General features: G+C 43.8%; 1 protein-coding gene across 4 annotated transcripts in view; it reads left to right on the top strand.

Annotated features, from left to right (window-relative positions):
- Positions 1–21,857, top strand: part of LOC119166654 (leucine-rich melanocyte differentiation-associated protein) — a 135,108-nt gene that overhangs the window by 19,265 nt on the left and 93,986 nt on the right. For all 4 annotated transcript variants that reach the window (XM_075883334.1, XM_037417977.2, XM_075883333.1 and 1 more), the window contains exon 2: positions 5,150–5,382. In XM_075883334.1, coding sequence (XP_075739449.1) covers positions 5,150–5,382 — 233 coding nt within the window. The remainder of the gene's footprint in view (positions 1–5,149; positions 5,383–21,857) is intronic.

The following is a 21,857-nucleotide window of genomic DNA, read 5'->3' as shown; positions in this document are numbered from 1 at the left end:
AATTTGTGAAAAACTGTGCACAACAGAAATTAACTGTGTTTCCGTGGAAAACCCTTTCCTGAAACCGTGCTGAACATGCGAAAGTAGGTTATTTTCAGTAAGAAACGTTATAATAAATTTAGCTATGATATGTTCAAGCACTTTGCAAGACGAAGACATTATAGAAATTGGACGATAGTTTGGCACCAAATCTTTATCACCCTTTTTGTGCACTGGAGCAATGCGTCCCACTTTCCAGTCACGAGGCGAGCGGCCAGAACGAATGGAAGCTCGGAAAATGATTATAGAAAATTCCGATAGCATCTCGGCATATCGTCGTAAAAAAGTGTTGGGAATTTGGTCAGGACCGGTTGAAGTTTTAGTTTTCAAATTCAGGAGCAACGAAACAATACCTGGTAAAAATAAAATATCTGGAACGTCGTCATTACTTCGAGAAAATCGGCACAGTGGCTCATTAGAGGCTGAAAAAACGTTATGGAAGTACAAATTGAAATGATTAGCTATAGTTTTCTTGTCAACAATAGTTTCTCCTTCATGTGTTATTTGCTCTACACAAATGGTCTTTTTGCTCAAAAAGTTCCAAAATTTTTGTGGGGCAGACGTAATTAAGTTGGGCAGAGTATCCTGAAAGTATCTAAACTTAGCTATCCTCAGCGCCTTGTTCAGTGTGTCCTGGGCAGAAAGAGTAATATTGCGTGGAGCACTTTTACGTTTAAGCCGCTTTAGTTTCCTTTTCATGTGCAAGACATTTCGCGTGATCCAAAGATTTGATTTGCACGTTTTTTTTTTCTTTGCTTGAAATAAAATTATCTAGACAATGTAGGCATATTTCTTTGAATTTGTTCCACAATACTTAAGTGTCAGTTCCTTGAAAGCTGCCGAGGGAAAGCTCGAGGTGGTCCAGAGCACTCTCGTCATTTGCACGCGAAAAGCCTTTCACAGTGATTGATTTGGCATGGCACGTAGTGCAAACAGCCTGCACGGGACAAGAAAAATAAACTATGTTGTGGTCAAAAAGCCAGGGTCGACCGATACAGAAAAAAGTTCAATCGATCTCGTTATAAAAACCAGGTCAAGCAAGGATGCACTTGCGCCATGCACCCGTGTCGGTTGGGTAACAATTTTATTCATGTTTCGGCTTATCATAATATCAAAAACGGACGATCCATATTCATAGTTTTTTGTGTTCAGAAAAGGAGAGCTCCAATCTATTCCTGGCAAGTTGAAATCTCCTGTCAGTATTGCCTTATCATGCCTGTATGTGTTCATGTATTCGTAAAGTGACCAAAAGAAACCGGGCGGTGAATCGGGTGCGCGATAAACTGCAAGAACGGCAAGTGATCGCCCCCTCCGAAAAATTTTTATAATGAAACTGTCTTGGTCTTGAATCTGATGTAATAGAAAAGATTTTATGTTGTGTCTGACAAGGATAGCAACACTGCCTCCTCTAGAAGCCCTATCTCGTCGGTATGCCCGATATGACGGCCGAAGTACGTCCTCATTGCAAATTTCAGGCCGCAACCAAGTCTCAATTAGAACATCCACATGTGGATTGTAGCCTAAAATTAACACTTCTAATTTCTGCGCCTTGTTGACAATACTACGAGTGTTCAAGTTCAAAATTCGTAGTTCTTTATCAACAGGAGTCACGAGTCGGGGACTGGGTGGGCGGATTTTTGGCTAGTTATTTTAACCCTAGTATTCTTTGCATCGTCCCATTTGTACGTATCTCGGTCTACATGAATTTTGTCGTAATTGAGGGTTACTTTCTTGCCCCGACCTTTTTCAAACTTTGTGCTCTCCCACAAAACCTTTCTTTTCCTGAGAGTCTCTTTCGAATAGTCGTTTTATATTGATACGTCGGAACCTTTAAGTTAGTGCGTGTTTTTAAAGATTTTTTCTTTCTCGTTGTAGTCCTGAAAGAACACGATAACTGGACATTGGCTGCCCAGCTTTCCAATTCTATGAATTCGACCGAGAGAACGACATGGTACTTGAAGTTTATTGGCAAAAAGATCAGTTAAAACGTCCCTCCTTAAAGATTCGGTGGTTTCTGAGGGATTTTCCTTGATGCCAAAAACAATAAGATTTGAACGCCTACTTCTGTCTTTCAAGTCAGTAATTTTTTCTTGAAGAAAGTCAACCTTTCATTCAACATTATTCACCTTGTCTACCCTTTTTTCTAGTTGATTGATTCGCACAGGCAAGTGCGTAAGTAATCTCTGCATGCCATCCTGCTGAGTTCGTAAAGCAGCGACTTCGGAAGTCAACACCTTTTGGCCCTCCAAAATTTGCTTTAACATTTCATGAGTACTATCTTTCGCGGACAGACTGTCGGATACATCCAAAGAGGGTCCGGGATTCATCTCAACGTCACCGCACACAAGTAGCTTGCACAAGCAATATACATCATAGGCAATGTGAAAGCACTTCCGTGGGCACGGCAGAACCAGAAGACCACGACAGTCACTTTTGATAGAGCAATAATAATCACCAACCTGCACAAGGTAGGCGAAAGGCTTGTAAGGCAATATGCTGGAAACTGGTCCACCGTGCCCACTGAAGAAGAATGCCTGAAACCGTTCTGCTAAAGGCTGGCTTGTCGATGTCACGTGTGCATCAGCTGGGGTGTTGTGCAGGGCCGATGGGGGAGGGGAAGCCGAACTGGATAACGTTGGTGCGTCCGGGTAGTAGAGGCACGTGTCGGTAGCCCACGAAGCAGTGGTTTGTTCCGATGAATGGGCGAGACCAAGCAGCAAAACCTGCACAAGCTAGGCGGAAGGCTTGTAAGGAAACATGCTGGAAACTGGTCCACCGTGCCCACTGAAGAAGAACGCCTGAAACCGTTCTTTTAAAGGCTGGCTTGTCGATGTCACGTGTGCATCAGCTGGGGTGTTGTGCAGGGCCGATGGGAGAAGGGAAGCCGAACTGGATAACGTTGGTGCGTCCGGGTAGTAGAGGCACATGTCGGTAGCTCATGAAGCAGTGGTTTTTTCCGATGAATGAGGGAGACCAAGCAGCAAAACCTGCACAAGGTAGGCGAAAGTCTTGTAAGGCAACATGCTGGAAACTGGTCCACCGTGCTCACTGAAGAAGAACGCCTGAAACCGTTCTTTTAAAGGCTGGCTTGTCGGTGTCACGTGTGCATCAGCTGGGGTGTTGTGCAGGGCCGATGGGGGAGGGGAAGCCGAACTGGATAACGTTGGTGCGTCCGGGAAGTAGAGGCACGTGTCGGTAGCCCATGAAGCAGTGGTTTGTTTCGATGAATGTGCGAGACCAAGCAGCAAAACCTGCACAATGTAGGCGAAAGGCTTGTAAGGCAACATGCTGGAACTGCCCCGCCGCGGTGGTCTAGTGGCTAAGGTACTCGGCTGCTGACCCGCAGGGCGCGGGTTCAAATCCCGGCTGCGGCGGCTGCATTTCCGATGGAGGCGGAAATGTTGTAGGCCCGTGTGCTCAGATTTGGGTGCACGTTAAAGAACCCCAGGTGGTCAAAATTTCCGGAGCCCTCCACTACGGCGTCTCTCATAATCATATCGTGGTTTTGGGACGTTAAACCCCACAAATCAACATGCTGGAACTGGTCCACCGTGCCCACTCTTATAGTGGGCACGGTGAACCAGTACACACAATAGTGTATGTATATACATACACTATTGTGTGTATGTATATACATACATGCATGCAATTGTGTGCATGTATATACATGCACACAATTGTGTGTATGTATATACATACAGGCACGATACGCACGCGTGACCTTTGCATGTGTGCGTGTATATACACACATGCAAAATCAAAAATGCTTCAAAGGAAGGATTACGGAAGCTTAATTTGAAAATAGGTAGCACTGCGATTTGCGCAGAAAAGAATATGCAAAGAATAGAGTCACAAACGCAACACATGCCTAATGCGCTTGCTTAGATAAAGGAAACCGCGTTTATAGATGCCCATATATTGACAAGAATGCACACAGGCTAACTAAGGGTGTACTCACGGAGGAGCATTAGGTCACCGAATTGATTAGGTTAAACCACCGTAGTGTCCGATTTGTGCCATTCTCTGTCGCGCGCCGTCTGCATCTTTCTGGAACTGACAGAGTAATACCTTTCCACCGCCATAGCACGCATTGGGGCACACTGCTATGAACATTGCTTTCTTCTTTTTCGGGCTCACTCATGCGGCATGGTGAAAATAAAGAACGGCCGCTTTTGGTAACACATATCTGTCAAAGATTGACCCTGTTAGTGCCAGGTGCAGCCGCTAGATAATGAGCGCTCACTTCGAGTCACGTGTTACAGATAGTAAGGATGGTTTTCAAAAGAATGCCAGTGCAAAACAAGAGATACAAGTATCCGGCTATAGATCCCACCCCATCCCCGGTTACCACCATTTTGCCATGGCGCATGTGACGCCATGTGCAGCAACAAGCAGAATCCTCATCTTCTACCAAAGTTTCAGCCGCTTGAAGTCATCCAGTTTCAGTGCCGAATTGAAGAAAAAATAGTATAACACGATTTTGCATTTGTGCCGTACCTGACACATTGGCCCATCTGATCCTCGAGTGTCCATGCAATCACATACAGACCTATCGCCTCCGCCGAATACCTGCGACGCTGTTCTAGAAAATGAGCACCTTCTCGAAATGTGGGAGGGCAAGCTCGCCCTGCAGAACCTGGACCAACAACGTCTCGTCACTAGGACCAAGGAGGCAGCAAAGGCCAGAGGGTTCCTGGAATGAGGAGGCCTCCCACCTAAGGTGGACCCAAAGCCTACACTGCTACACCCTTTCGATAAATAAATGCTTATTCCTCCTCCTATTCACGCGCAGAATACTACGGAACATTATTGATTGCCGGCATGCAGACTCTCGCACAGCAAGCTGCTTTTTATGCCACGGCACTCTAGTGCCCCAGTGTTGCCCGACTCTCAGGCCTCTCGCATGTCATAAAAAAGTTCAGCGCTCGACCAAATGCTCTAAAATTTCGCCAGATTATTTGTGAATGATCAAAGCTGAACCCACATAGCACAAAATATGATGGTGGTTTTTTAGTGCGAGTAGTGATGAGAGATTAAATCTACCTTAGCTGTTGTGCAGTGTTTGGAGTGTTTATATATCAGTCAGCCTTTTACCGATGCGTCGTTTCAGCTTCGTGAGCTGGTGTTGGATAACAACGAGCTTCGCGACGCGTCCGAGTTCCGCTTCAACGCACAGTTGAGCACCTTGTCTCTGAACAAGAACTACTTCGACAACCTCGACTACCTGGTGTCGTGCATCCAGCAATGCTACCCATCCCTGACTTTCCTCAGCTTGCTGGGGAACCCCGCGTGCCCCGACCAGATCAGCAACCCGGACAGGGACGACGACGAAGACTACCAAAGGTATTCTTACACGTACCGCCTATTAATCACGGGCTCAGCAACAGGCGCGTTCATGACAAAACTCTTTCTTGTGGAATGGAAAGTGAAACTCAACAGCAAGGGGTGAACAGAGCGATGGCCGTCGATAATCTGATCCACCGCAAGGCGCGTAAGCATTTATAAATGCGGCACTGGACGCTCGAGCGTTATGCATGGAGCCCGCATTTGCGCACACAAGCCTAACAGATGATCCTAAAATCTGGAATGCTCCCAGACAATTAATCTGGTGTGTTTTGCTCGAGGCAGTATCTACACATGCAATGGGCTGGGGACATAAAACACATAAAGAGAGGAATGTGCATGTGGCGTTGATTTGTGGGGTTTAACGTACCAAAATCACCATATATGATTATGAGAGACGCCAAAGCGGAGAGATCGGGAAATTTTGACCACCTAGGATTCTTTATTTTTATTTACAAACACCGCTGTATCTATTATTAACACGTAGCAGGAGTGGCTACAAATGTTCCTTACAGAAAAAATACAATTTAATAAAATACATGATTACGCAACTCTTTTTCAAATTAATGAACATTGAGTCTGCGCAGAGACCTGTCCAGCTCAACCCATAGATCCAAGTTTCGCAGAAAAAGGAAAACTTAAAACAATTAGGATTAGCTCCGAAGGGCATAATGTTTAAGAGATCGTCGAGGCTATTATCCAGCAAGCTTACAAGGCAGCCCTTGGGTTGCCTAACAACGTGCCTACAGAAAGGCTGTTAAAACTAGGGGTGCATAACACCCTGGACAAACAACAGGAGGCGCATCGAGTGATGCAGCACGCTAGGCTTTTGACAACCAATGCGGGCAAGATTATATTGGAAAGGATTGGCATCGGGGCTGAGGCTCCCGCTCGGGACACTAAAACTCAAGTGCGGCGAGAGTTACATAAGTTGCATAAAACCAGTGCCCAAAAATATGCATCCGATTCACCATAAGCAGTGCAGGCAGGCAAGAGAGAGCTTTACACGTTTAGTACAGTGAGTACAAAGCGGCAGTCTATACAGATGTCGCAGTATATAAGGACAAAGATGCTTTTGTGACTGTGGTGGTGGACAGGCGGGGACGCTTGGTCGCCTCAGGATCAGTCAAAACCCGCTCGTTAGAAACTGCAGAGGAAGAGGCAATAGCGCTAGCTATAACTAATTCTCAGTCGGACTTGATTCTCAGTGATTCAAAGACAGCCATCCGAAATCTGGCGAGGAGCGGAATATCGGCGACCGCCGCACGATTTCTGCACGGGGCCACAGGATGAAAAATTCGAGAAATAGAAATTGTCTGGGTACCAGCACACTCTCGGAACCCTGGGAACGAGGCGGCTCACCTGAATGCTTGATGTTTCGTCAGCCGGGCAGGTGAGCCACCCGTTCCGGGGAGGTCCGCAAGAGATAGGCTGGTGTCCTTTCACGACATAACAAATCATTATAAACTAGTGCGGAGGTTTTATCTGCCCCCACACAAGCGGTTGACTAAGGCGTAGAAATGCGCCTGGAGAAAACTGCAGACGCGATCATTTCTCAAACTTTACTTGTTGAACAAAATATCGCTGGAGAAGGTAAAGCTGCAGTGCAAATGATGCCAGACTTTGCAACATATGAACACATACTTTGGGAATGTAGCATAGTGCCGCCGCTGGTGGATATTATGTGTGATCCCTTTCTTGAGCACTGGGAGGCCCTGTTGATCAGCTCAAACCCAGTCGTCCAGACAAGGGTCGTGGAGCGGGCCACACAGGTCGCCGTCAACCTTGGGTTGATGGCCATCTAACACGAAATTGTTCGAAGTTGCTTTCTGAATAAATAAAGTTCTACCATCCATCCATTAAGAAATCAAATCGTCGGGTACGGCATGCAGAAGCTGTCACGAAAGAAATGGGCGTTACAACATTCAAGCTGGTGTGAACCATATTATGCAGGAGGATGACACCATCGCAAGTGCGTGGATGTTTGAGAAACTGCAGCGATAAAATGTGTGCGAGGCCAGGATTCCGGCTCACGAGAGGCTAGTTCCCGAAACGTCCACCACATGCACATGACTTTGAACCCTCCTCTTCATTCTCACATTTCTCCTCCCACTACCGAGCAAACGGGCTCTGAGAGGAACAGGTGCAGTTTAGAACAGGTTTTCCCAATGCCTGCCGTGTGGTGGTGGTAGTGGTTAAAAGAGGAGAAAGGCGCCTAATTTCTGCAGCCCGGTCGGGAGCACGGCGCTGTACCTGCCTGCCGTGTCACTACGGATGCTGTACCATGGAGTCACCCGCCAAGCCCTTTCCCCTTTTCCCCGTCTGAGGAGGAATAAAAAAAAATGCACACTGAGACATGATGAGGGAGGGACATGCCACAAGAAAGACAAACTACTGCGTGGAGAGGGGTGAACACACACAAAAAAAGAAACGAAACAAAATAGATTAAGAAGTGAACAAACAGCGCTGGACAGGAGAGGCTCAGGGCACGACAGACGAAAGCTTTTATCTGTCGTCCTCTTGCTTTCCTGTATCCAGCACTGTTTGTTCACTTCTTAATCGGGTACCAACTAGTCCAGGTAGGTGCACTGCCAGAAACTAGAAACAGAGGGGCATTGGGTGCGCCACAGGAAATAAACGCACAGTGATTACGGGCTTTAGAAGCGAGTATAGAGGTCGGCGTCGCTGAGACGGCTGTCAATTTTGCCAAGTGGCAATTTTTTTCTAAATCTGTTCATAATTTCTTAAACACTTGATTGTGTTTGTATTGATGTAGGTTGTTCTCAATTCTGGATGTTGAAGCAATTTTCAATTGCATTATTATTACAATCTTGTGATAATTTACAACCTTGAACATGATGTTTAGCGGGCAGTTTGGCTGCAGCAAATAAACATTGCGCTCTCATATCATTTTGAGAACTTGTATATTTTCATTCTGCTGAGCTCTTTCGATTTTTGAGTGCGAAAGTTTCCCGCAGTTAAGCGCTGAAGCCCTTTTAGAGAAACCGGCGCAAAAGTGGAAAAACACAGTGGCCGACGTGCCAGGCATCTGAGAGTAGAGGAGGCACTGGTTTTCCATACACCTTGTTTTCTCCTCTGTAACCTCTCATTAAGGCCAAGAATAGCGCACCTGCCACCAGCCATATTTTTCGTGGTGAGTGAGTTCCTCACTTTTCCCTCTGAAGTGGTGTATGGCCAAATTATGTCTTCCAGTTCGATGGCTAGCACTTCAAAGTGTTTAAGGTGTTTTGAGGTGCTTTAAGGTGTTAAGTTGTTTCAAGGTGCATGCCATTCAGTGTAATCAGGAGTAAACACATACTTTCTATGACGCTGTTGTTACCAGTTGTCTTGCCTCCTCCCTGATTACACTGAACTGCACACAGCTTGAAGCAGCGAAGAGCTGAGCCTTGAAAGTTCCATCAACCGGAAGTGGTGCAGCTGACGACGGGCTGTTTTTCTATCCACCTATTCTTTTTGACACATGAACGGTTCAGGAGTAGGCCAGTGTGCCAGCAAGTAGCCCTCCATGCCCGTGCCAAAGCGGACTACTTCCTTTCTTAACCTCCTAATTCCTCTCCTCCTCTCTTTTCGTATCCCCTTTATACCCTTCCGCCGAAGCGAAGTCGTGACCCCGATACGGAAGGCTCAAACAAGCGTCTTCGCATTTCTTTTCTCTAATAAATGACAACTCATATAATATATAATCTGGGCCGGTCATGCACGAATTCACAGGCTGAGGACTTCTTTCTCTAGCTTGGTTGAGTTCGTGACCTCACTAACAATTTTCCATATGTGCATTCAAGGAGAATTTATAGTACACGAAAAAGTCACGCCCAACCAATATTGCTTTTTTGTCACTGGTAATGTATTATATATTATATATAAAATTTCAGCTTTCATGATTAGTTTAAGGCCTAAATCATATGTTTGGCAACCAAATCATTAGTGCTCTGACTTTGTACATTGTTTTTATCTGGTGTCAGAGACAGGTGCTCTGAGATGTGGTGGTCACTGTGACTTTTTATCACAGAGTGTCAGTTCAGCCAATGACTTACAGTCGATCGGTCCTTGCGTTCTTTTCTGCTCTCCCCGCTTTCTTCTGCTCACCCACCGCGTCGAAGGGGCGAAGGAAAACATAAAGCGAAGCGCACAGGCGCCGGCACTAATTTGTTATCGTGGTAACATGTTTTCTAGCCCGCGCGTCTTCATATAACCCAGCTTCTAGTATAAGCCTCCAGAGCACCTTCTACTTTGCCTACAAAGTTAGCAATACTAACGCAGTTGCAAAATGTCCTAGAGTCTCTACAGAAAGTAGAGGCAATCTTAAGAAGCAGTTTTCGGTCGTACTGAACACTCTTTTTTCACTTGTATTTAAGTCTTTATTGCCCGCAGTACAGCACATTTTTTTTGGCGGTCAGAGAACCATGTTAGATATGACCTAGGAGGGGAGAAGTTGGGTACATTGGATGAGAAGAAATAAGACTGATTTCGTATTTCATTCATCTTAGGTGAGTGCATAAGGAATCCTATGAGATTTTTTTTTTTTTCTTTAGCATATAAGTCGATACGCAGAACGTCCAAGCTTCATTGTCGTAACGTGGCTACTGCGTACCAGTGCACGCTAAATGTGGAAACTTTATTGTACTCGATTTAAAAAAATGTTTGAATTAATTGCTGAGGTCTGTGTTGATGACATATTCGTCCATAATCCATGTCTGTCTTGTAAGTTGATACTGTTATAATGAAGGAATGATGACGACACCAGGGAACAACAAGCATGATTGCAGAGTAAGGCACCACGAGATCGGCGCTCGAGCTCCTCCATCTTTCTCGACCTGTCGCTATCTCGAATCTTCCACCTGCCCGTTTGGTATGCCCAATAAACCTCTTTACACTGTGAACAAATTGCAGTAAAGTATATAGGTGGGTGAGTTAGAACTGACGCATATTGAAAAATATTTAGTGAGAACAGGACGGTTCTTTGACAATACTGTCATCATGCACAAACCTAGTGATAGACAGGCACAGGAACTCGCGGAAGCGTACTTCATAAAAGATGCGGGAGATGTTTGCATATCTGAGCCGTCCATTTGCCTTTTAGAATGTGAGCTACGTAAGTCTAATGAATTGAATTTGAATTTTATTTCGATAAAGCTTCAGTTGATAGACAGCGCCTGTGTTGTGTAGTTTCTTCTTTGTGCTCCGTCCCATTCACGCTGAAAAGTTTTCAATGTGAACAAACATAATGAATTGATCAAAGCAATGTCATTAAAAGCCGCTTATCAAGACCCTGATGCAGCTTCTAGAGCACTGTGGGCTTAGTAAGATTCTTAATTCACACAGGACGTCACAGCTGTCAACAGTCAGCTTGAAAATGCTGTTGAACAAAACTATGACTGCCTCTTGTACCCGCATTGCTCAAGTCCTGTGACATTGCTTATTGTGACCGACATTGCTCATTGCCCTGTAAGACCACCTGTGAGGTAGAAGGTATAAAACAGCGCAAATACAGGGACTTGTGGAACGCTATGAATGAGTCTATAGTATGAAATGCAGCGCTTGCATCAGTAGTACTTTTCTTGTAACCTTTTCGTTGTGCGGTTTTTACCTTCCACCTTGTATCAAATCCAGCTAGCCCAATTTTTAGTACGAATTGAGTCCTAGATAGCACGAAAAATATTCTGGAATAAGTGAAATATTTCTATCGGTGAATTTCATTTCAATTATTGTACCATCAGGACCATACAAGGCATTAATAGGGGTGTAGGTTACAGGTTACAATCAGTAGTTTGTACAGCATAAGTAAAGCATAAATGCACAATACAGAGTAAAAAGTAAATATATCATTACAAAGTATTAAATCAAGGTAAGTTATACAATGAATACAAAATGCAAGAAAAACAAACATACATGATATGGAGGAAAATAAATGGCAATCTAGTTAGCAGTGCTGCTTAATGCAGCACGAAACAAGGAGTTATCACTAATACATAAAATATTTTTGGGAAGGTGGTTCCACTGTAGTGACGTGCAAGAAATGCATAATTGACAAAATGTGTTGTTGCTGCTAAAAGGAACATGAACCTTATAAGAATGATCGATACGACGCGATACATAGTGCGTATTATGAATGAACATGACATGCAATGTTGTGTGGTGAAATACTTTATGAAACAATCATAAACTGAAGATTTTACACCGGGCTGCAAGAGGTGAAACTGATAGGCTAGTTATAGCTGTTATGCTGGCAGTTCTGTTATAAGTAGATAAAGTAAAACAAGCTGCATTATTCTGAACTAGTTCTAATTAATGCTTTAATGGGTTTAGTGTTATGAAAGTCCCAGACTGATGAGGATGATGTCAATTTCGGACGTATTAATGTTTTATAGTGTAATAGTTTTAAAAAGTTAGCAGCATCAAAAAAGTTTCATCCGAGAAAGCCAAGGGTGCGGTTAGCATTATTAATTTTGTAATCGATGCCTGTTGTCCAAGTAAGATTCGATGTGATATGAATTCCTAAGTATTGTATGAGGTTACTTGATCTCAAGAGAGATTATTTCAGTAGTATACCCGAGAAGAGTTGGGTGAATTAAATACATGCCTAACTTTATAGTTGTTAATATTTAGTTCCATTAGCCACAAGCTGCACCATTACCATTAGCCACAAGCTGCACCAGTTAGATATTATATTTAAATCAGAGTGTAGGCGATTACAATAGTCATCTGAAGTAACTTTTTTAAAAGTATCGGAATCATCAGCAAAGAGGTGGACATTAGAAGTTACTTGAGAGGGTAGATCAATAATATATATTAGAAACAACAAAAGATCGAGGACCAACTCCTTGGGCACTCCTGAGGCAACATGGCGCATTTATGAATTGTAGCCGTTAGCAATAAGGTATTGTAAGCGATTAGCAAGAAGGCATTCAATCTATTTTATTAGGTTAATGTCAAGACTTAAGTTCCGTAGCATTTGGATGAGAAGTTTATGACACACTTTATCGAATGCTTTTGTGAAATGTAGTCAGCGGATAATGAACGATCAAGAAATAGATCAGTGAAAGGTACGAGTTGAGTCTCACATGATTATGATTTCCTAAAACCGAGTTGTGAAGGTGAAAAGAAGGTGTTATGTTCAAGAAAATTGAGGATTCTTCTGATTACGAAGTTTTATATAATAGTTAGAAGCATGTGCCGATGAGAGAAATAGGACGATAGTTGGTTGTTAAGCTTTTGTTACCTGATTTGAGAAGTGGAACTACCTCCCCTTACTTCCACTGATAAGGTAAAATACCGGTGTGGATTGGTAGGCTCGACCCAGGTACACAGGATAGAGCTGTCTTATGTAGTAAAAAATGCACATGCAAAATACAATGCAGCTCGTTTGTTATAAAAATCAGGTTGTAAAAATTTATTATGATCTATTTCCACAATGTGTCTAACAAATACAAAGACTGTTAGACATTCATTGTGCACACATCTGAAATGAATGCACGAAAAATCAAACACGACAGCTGCCACAAAATGTGTGCAACCTATATTCATGTCCCAATGCAAATATAAAAAATTATAGCGCACACAAATTTACAAATTATGCCTACAAACAGATGCAAATGCCAAGATCATAATTAACACAAGGTAGGTACACATGTTTAAGCACAGTATTCAGTAATAAATGCACTTTGTATACATTCAAACTAAAAATAAAAAATAAAAAAATTCACAAGTACTTTGATTTCTTGTCCTTATCAAGCCTCAGGAACAATTTTCTCTTTATGAGATAGAGCCCATCACGGACCAAACATTGCCACTGCAGTAACTTCTTTTAGTTCTTTCGAGCATAAAACCATAGGAGTGCTCAATTTGGGCGTCTAATTGGTGTCGGAGCTCACTTCAGCTGCAAAAATCGCACAGACCCCTGGCGTAGGCAGTGCTTGGGGTGGGGGTGGGGGGGGTGCTTGTGTACGCATACACATACAAAGGAATGCACCAGCATGCATAAGGAACGGTAAGGCCTCAACTTGAAAGAAGTTTCTAGCCAAGCTGCTGGCACAGCCAACAAATAAAAAAGAAACCAATAAATAAATATGAACCATTTTGAACTAAATGCTTAAGGAAGCAACAATATGAAGAAAGGTTCATGAACATTACTTGTGTTCGCAAAAGCCTAGGTTACGACAGAAAATAGCGCAAAGAAACGGGGACACAAGACGAGGACACACGGCACAGGTACGTTACAGAAACTTATTATAAAAGATTTCAAGAACTTAGGAGAACGGGGACACAAGACGAGGACACACGGCACAGGTACGTTACAGAAACTTATTATAAAAGATTTCAAGAACTTAGGAGAACAATTGGACACCACTTGAAATGAGCATGTACATTTGTCAGGAAACCGAAATTTTTTTTTTTTCAAAAGAAGACACTCAGCACTGATCGCCCACGTGTAGTCACTGATCAAGTGATTATCCCAGGAGATAGCGACATTCCTAGTCACTGGTTCGTTCACAAGTTTCGCGCTGCTGTCCTATTCTTGTAAAGCATCTGGTGCAGTTTTGATACTGATTTGACTTTGGTAGAAATACCATTTGCCAGTAGTTCTGTCCACAGTTCAGTGGCATCCATGTCTTCAATGTCAGTTGGTGATGTAACCTTTCGCTCAATTTCCTGGGCGCAGCGAGGCCTCTTCATGTGACTTTCTTGTATAAGACATTCGTTCCAACACTCCAGACTGAGTTTTCTGTAAACACAGCTGGCTTTCTCAAGCATAGCATCTTCAATTCGTTTCACAAGCTTCAAGGCATAGGCAGCAGCATTCCATTTGTTCGATTTCGCATGGGGATGTTTCAGAATGTCATTCTTTTTTTCGAACCTTCGCTGGAATACCAGAAGAAAATACCAGAAATTTTTGTATAGCATGCAGCCCAAGTCAACTTCGTCCTGAAATGACCTCTGTTGACCTGCTTCTGGCGTGCGAGGCTCCACGCTACGACATTGGAGCAGTGCTTTCCCAGATTGACGATCAAGGCAGAGAAGCAGTGATAGCCCAGTGTCGAAAGAGAACGAAAACGAAAAAAAAAACTGATTTTTTTTATTGGAATCGAAGCGTAGTCGGAACATCGTTATTTCATTCCGGAGCAAAAACTAAATATTTTTTGCTGTTTTTTATTTCACGGGAAAACTCGGCGACCCGGTCATCTTAGGTCATGCAAAGTGAGCAATATTCTGCATAACTGAGGGCACAGAATCAGTGCGTATCTATAGGGTAAGCATCCCTAAGTAAAGGTGTATTCAAATATTGTGGAAAACGAAAGAAAAAAAAAGTATCAACCTTAGATGTTTGTATTAATTCAAGCGGGCTTTCGTATGCCTTTCCCACAGTCCGCCCTGAAGTTTGCTTGATTAAAACAGTGGCAGAGCATATAAGAGAATACCCTCGATGACGGGCTGCTTCTGAGATCATTCTTGCACTATTCACACACACAAAAAAAAAACATCCACCCTGTTCAGAATATTTCTGATTCACTCTTCAGAGAATCAAATACGATAACTTGGAAAAGCACTGATTTGCGTTATTTGGTTACAAATTCACAGTAAAGCTACTTGCGCTTCCCTTAGAAACGTGGTAATTTATTTTAGTTCGGTCCCGGGTTCCTAAAGGGCAAATCTTATGTTTTTATAGTTAGTTTAACAATAATGTTTTGCAGAAAAATAAGAACCATTACAAATCGTTAGGGAACTTTCTTTTTCACTCTGGAATGGAAACGAAACGAAACTTTTTGCTGTAGAATGAAACTAAAACCAAACTGGAAAACCCTGCAGTAGCATTCGCTTCCCGCACGCTAAACACTGCAGAACTAAATTATTCTCAGGTTTATCAGGAAGAACTATTCGTCGACTATGGAGCCATGCATTTTCACGAGTACATCTCGGGCAGGCATGTGACTGTTCCGACTGATCACATGACACTTCTGAGTATCCTAGGGCCCCAGAAGCAGATTCCAAAGACACTTTTGCCTCGTATGATTCAATGATGCATTGCGATGTCCGCATAAGACTACGGCGTCTTGTACAATCTTGGATACAAGCACGGAAACACCGACCCACTGAGCCGCTTACCCCTCAGCGAAACCATTGGGGATACGCCTCAAAAGTTGGCTGCGTGCTCATGTTCAAAGTGCTACCAAGGCCTTCCACTAACAGCCGGCGAAGTCACAATGGCCGCGCAAGATGACCCGACATTTTTCAAACTGTACAACGCCCTAATAGAGGGCAGAATTCAAAACTTCAATAATGAGAACTGCAACGCTTTTCACAAGAGAGCAACAGAGTTCAACTGTCATCGTAGTTGTATCAAATTGGGATCACGAATTGTCATTCATGGCCCACTTTGACAACGAGCAATGGCTCTCATTCAGGCCAGACATTGAGGCGTGACCACAATGAAGTGCGCCCGCAGCTACATGTGGTGGCCAGGAATCGGCAAGCGCATTAAGATAGCTGCTGAGTGCACAGCCCGCCACTTCAATCAACATGCTCTGCCATGAGCTCCAGCACCGGACTGGGGCAAACCGAGCGCACCTTGGCACACATTCCTGGTAATTCCGGATGCCTACAGTAAATAAGTTGAAATTCACCATGTGAATAAAACAACATCCACAGCTGCCATCATTTCCTGTGCTTGTTGTTCGAAAATTTCGAATTACCCCACAAGGTGGTTTCAAACAGCGGAATCGAATTCGTTTCAGCCAAAATACAGAAATCCTACGATTGACAAGTACACCACAGTGGTGAGATGTGCTCCGAGCCACCCAGCCATAAACGGACATGCCAAAGGCTACGTGGTAGATCTAAAAGGTGCTCTTGCAAGTACGGGGTCATTACAGCAACACATTGCAAGTTTTTTTTTTTTTTTTTTTTTTTTTTTTTTTTTTTTTTCACGCAACTCACAATGAGCCAGATGGGCCAGGTACCGGGGAATCTCATGTTTTCTTGTGAGCTGCGAACACACATCTCAGCCACTCTGCCATAACCGCTTTGAAAGGTCGCACCACATAAAGAAGACTCCTCGCGTTGTCGGTAACTCCACGAAGGACAACCAGTGGTCGCCCGCCAGTTTCACAGGATGTCCGAATGAACGGCGCCCATCATCAAAAAAAAAAAAAAAAAAGTTCCTGCAGGAGATTTTGGCTTGTTGAAATAATGCCCCTCCATCGCGTCTTCTACCACAAAACGAATGGAGGGGCTTTAGACCGTGCATTCCCACTTCCAGCGAGCTGCAGGGATGGGCCCTGCCCTCTGCCTCCTCCCCCCCGACTATACTTGATGCGGCGCGCCTGGGGACTGACTGACTTTAGGGGCTATCAGTGCGCCCGTGCACTGGTTGCCTGTCCTTTGTGCTCCTCACCCCTTTTATGAACCACAGCGGACTCGAAAGCCAGCGCTCCGACCATTTGAACTGTGCTGCGCGCAATTGCCTTTGTTGAAAGTAATAAACTCAGTTCCTTGTTAGGTACGCTTGTTATTCCGGCTACCGTGGACATAACACAGTGCAAGTAGGGTTATTTGTTCCTAAAAAACTTAACATCCCACCGTTCAGCATTATATCTCTCTTTTTTAACTTACTTCCCTTAATGTTTTTAATTTCTATCGTTATATTGGAGAGTTCCGTAATAAAAAAGAGGAAGTGGATTTGTTTATTTATAGATTTGTTATTTATTCTAGAGAAAAACTGCCAGTATAGTGCCGGACTTTGGGCAGGGGTGTGTGGCGCAGTGGATGCAACAATGTGTAGGAGGTAGAGCAGTATAGATAGTATTAAACAAAAGCGCAATGATTCAAAATGCAAAAAAAAAATATAGAAGCGACATAAAACACGGTTCTCAATCCCAAAAATGGCCATAATACACTCAATAAAACAAAAACTATAAAAACAGTGCCCACTAGGCTTTGTTGTTTGGGTAAAAAATAAAAAGAACTCATATACCAACTGTAGTAAAAGTAGTCAGCAATATTAAGAAGCGAGACATTGCAGAATCGAAGCATTGAGGAATCGTGCAGAAGCGAAGCATTGAACCTCAAGCAATCGGTTTGATCAAGATGGGCATTAAAATGAAGCGGTCTGTAATACATATGAAGGTGTAGTTATGAGCCATGTGAAATAGCTAACGCACAAAGAAACTAGTTTAAATTGTCACTATCAGGAATCTTTGGTGGCAAATTGTTCCGCTCTCTGCTTGTGCGGGGAAAAAAAGAAGTACCTCTATATAGGGGCTCAGTCACTCTTTCAAGATGGGAGGCACACGTTTCGTGGTGCAAAATCGGTTCGATATAATTAGTTTTTTTTATTGCTAGCTTAATATTATATATGAGATAAAACAGCTTTTGTTTCATGATAACGTCTCCATTCCAGAGTTACTAGTTTAGCGCTTTTCCAGAAGAACTGACAGAGATGTGTTACTTTTAGGCATTGAATATAAATTTTACCACTTTTCGCTGTATTGATTCAAGTTTATCTGTGTTAGCTTGCCTGTGCAGGTCCCAGACAGCCGATGAATATTCTAGTACTGGTATTACGAACGTTTCATGTGGTGTCATTTAGGTTCGCCGCAAGCCTTAGCGAGTGCCCGTCTTAGGTATCCTAGTATTTTCAAAGCCTTTTTCCCAGTATAAGACGCATGTTTGGTCCATCTTAAATCAAATGTGATGACAAGACCAAGGTACGTATACTGCGAGACAAAGGACAAGAATTGATTGCCTAGGTTGTATTGGAGTTTTAATGGATCTTTTTTGCAGGTTATGGTTATCGCCACAGTTTTTCTCGCGTTAAAGGTCATCTGTCATTTTGTGCACCAATCTTGAATCTTAGATAAAGAGTTATTTAAATGAACCTAGTCGCTGGAAGCGTTAACTACTTTAAAGCACGCAAGCATCTGCGAAAATCTTTAGATTTGCTGGAATATCACTGGTGGCATTATTGATATAAACCGAAAAAGGAAAGAGGCCCGCCGACGGATCCCTGAGGTATGCCAGATTTAAGCGGCCGGAAGGCGAGTTGATACCACTGTCCGTAATATCGCACCGGGTGAATATTACTCGCAATTTGAAAGCCTGACCTGGGATGTGTTAGTTAATAAGCAATAATTAACTAATTATTATATAACTGTAACTACCATGTAACCTGTAAAACTCGAGAATGTGCTGTAAATTGACGGGTCTATGTGGTACATGCACTAAATATTCTGAAACGTGCACTTCATCATTTTTAACAATACCCTGTTGATGTGCTATACTATCGATCTTTATCTCAATGAACCCTAAACATTGTTTCGCCGGGTCATAAAAGTGCCTTTCATAGGAATCCTCTCCTTTCACGCGTATCCTATTTAAATTTTTACGTGGCATTGTAGAGTACACCATCTCAACGCTAAATGGAGCTACGAGTACTTGACGGCTGTTGAACCCTGAACAAAACTGGCCAGGGAACTTTTTTTACCACGCGATTTAAACACGCTCTATATAAACCATCATGAACTAGACATATGCCAGTACCTAAATCCCAGAAAGCAATTAGATATCTTCAAGCACGTCTCCAGGGTAGCGATTCAAATGCGGTAAAAGAGCCGATATTTCCGAGAGTACCCATAGGTGCTGTGCATTATCTTTTAATAATCTGGGGAACCTGCACTATTGCAACTACGGTACTGTAACTTCGGAAGAAGAAAGGTTCATACAGTTGCTACTTGAAACTGTGAAAGCAATGAGAAAATTGGAAACGGAGAGGTGTTGTTATCGTTTTGCTCTCCGTTCCCGTAGAGCGAAGCGGCCCCCTTTTCCCCAACGTGCGGGAAAGCGTGCCCCCTGCTCGTGAGCTGGAATCATGGGGACGCATGTGAACTAGGCGAGAACCCTCGATCATAGCGATGATATATAAACGGTATAACATGTTTTGGACAGATTCTAGCATAGGTATGTGCTCTTTGTTGTGAAGTGGCCAAACAACCGACGATGTTCGAGTATGGGCCTGACCAACCAAACCGGACAGGGTGTTGTAAGCCATCAGCTTGCGTTCATTTGTGGAATTGCTTAATGTGCGTCAAAGATACCACATTTTTCAAAGAGCCTTGCTGCAGATTGTTTCAGCATGCGTGTTCTATTTAAGTTTGTTGTGAGAGCTACACCAAGGTATATTTAATCTCAATGACACGACCTAGACTGACACTGTCATAATCATGTGCAAAATAAAGAGGTTATTTCTTATTTGATAAGGTCATGACAGTGTTCTTTTTGAAGTTCATGGACATTTGTCAACTTCCACTCTACTTACAAACCAATAAAAAAAACACTATTCAGCGCTTCCTATCTGCAACATGAGAGACGGTGTTTTGTATAATGCAGTGGCCAGCATACATTTAGAGTTTAATTGGAATGTCACCAATAATTTCTGCCACGTCATTTATATAGATAATAAACAAAAGCAGCCCGAGCATCCAATATTCAGGCACTCTGACGTGATTTGTACGTCAGATGGTTTCACGCAAGTAAAAGCGACGGCGGACATATATATCAAAACATTAATTTGGGGAAAAAGAAAGGGGAAAAAAGGTACGGGGAGCATGTGGGTGGGGCCCCTATTCCAGGCCTCCACTGGCTTTAGCGGTCCGCTGCGCCTGGTCGAGAAGCGCTAGTTGCACCCTCAGATCCTCGCTGGCGAGCAAAGTCTCCCACTACTCTCTTCCGGAAATTTCGCCGGCTATTTGCGGCGAGTTAATTTTGGTTGGCCTGTTCTGACAATCCCATGTTATGTGGGCGAGAGTGTGCCTGCTTCCGCACCACGCATAACTATCACGGTACATCGCAGGGTGAATGGCATGCTTCAACAAAAGATTCGGAGATGTGTTTGTTTGTATACAGCGCCAGTCATAAGAGTTCCACCCGGTTAGAGCTGTGTGTGGTACACTGTACTGTGTGTACACTGTACTGTGTGTGGTACGCTGCATCGTCCGCTCTCTCATGATCATTGAGTCCTGCATGACCCGGGCACCAGATGATAGCATGGTCATGCGTTAGGTCCAGTCCTAATAGGCGAATGGTGTTGTGTGGTAGTCTTCCCGTGAGAAAAAGTCTACATGCGACCATGGAATCGATGAGAATAAGGGACGATCATCCACAAATATCTGTAGCTTTAATAGCAAGCGCGATAGTTAAAGCCTCAGCGTTATTCGCAGACGCGGCTCGTGCCGTGACGCAAGTCAGAAGGCCTTGACCCGAAGCCGCTCCTACGACTGCGAGCGCGTACTTGTTCGTGCCGCATAGGGCGACATCTGTGTACACAGTGTCCGGATTGTTCCCGAATTTCCGCTGTAACTTGCAAGCTCGCGCACTCCTACTACCTTTGGGATATCGTTGCGTCATGTTTTTTTGGGGGGATAGGGGATAGCTGTTTAGCCATGAACTTCAGCTTCTCTCTCGCATACTGAGGACGAGCTGGGTAACCTACACGGCATAGCAATTTTTTCCTAGTAGTGGTTAAGGTAAGCCTATCCCGTTGAGAAATGAGCACCGCTGCGCTCCTCCTAATGATTGTGTATATCGAGGGCTTCGAGACGTTCTGCGGATGTTCCGAGTGGTAGGCCGAGAGCCGCCTTGTACGATGTTCATATCAACGGATCTAGCGCCTTTAAATCGGTTTTATTGATCTCCTGGAAAGGAAGGCTATATGTTAACCTACTGAGGACAAAAGCCTGAACCAGCCGGAGTGTCTCGGCTTCCTTGAAACCTTTTCGGTGATAGGTGATTCTATAAATCATACGGGAGATCAGCTTCACCGTTGTTCTGATAGTTTTGATTGTGTGGTCCACTCTCTTGTTGCTTTGTAGCCACAGTCCAAGGACTCGCATTTTCTGTACCTCTTGTGGTCTCCTAAAGAGAGGTTGACCGGCCTGTGAATGCAGTGGCCTCTGCCTCGGATTCTAATAAATTCACATTTATTGGGAGCACAGGTCATTCCGCTGTGATAAGGGAAGTCGTCAACAGCGGTCACTGCATCTTGGAGGATTTGCTCTTTTTGCCCCAAAGAGCCACTGTTGGCTCATAGGGTAATATTATCCGCATAGAGTGCGAACCTTAGCCCTGAAAGGCCGTCTAGTCTTCTTGTTGAGTGTGTCATGCTGATGTTGAAGAGAAGAGGGGATAGTATCACCCCTTGTGGTGTGCCTGTATTGGGCATAGGAAACGGGTTTGAGCGTGTGTTGCCTAGGCCTATTGTAGCAGTGCGAGGGGTTAGGGAAGAGCAAACGTAGTCATATATCTTTTGCCCACAACTAATGTCATTTAGCTCGGATAAGATGAGCTCATGGGACAGTGTCAAATGTGCTTTTCAAATCAAGAGCTACGGCGAGATGTTCTGCACCAACTGGTGCGAGAGGTTAGGAAAGAGCAATCGTAGTCATATATCTTTTGCCCACAACTGA

This window comes from Rhipicephalus microplus, unplaced genomic scaffold, assembly GCF_043290135.1.
Source record: "Rhipicephalus microplus isolate Deutch F79 unplaced genomic scaffold, USDA_Rmic scaffold_16, whole genome shotgun sequence".
NCBI lineage: Eukaryota > Metazoa > Arthropoda > Arachnida > Ixodida > Ixodidae > Rhipicephalus > Rhipicephalus microplus.
This window is presented reverse-complemented; position numbering and strand designations above follow the sequence as displayed.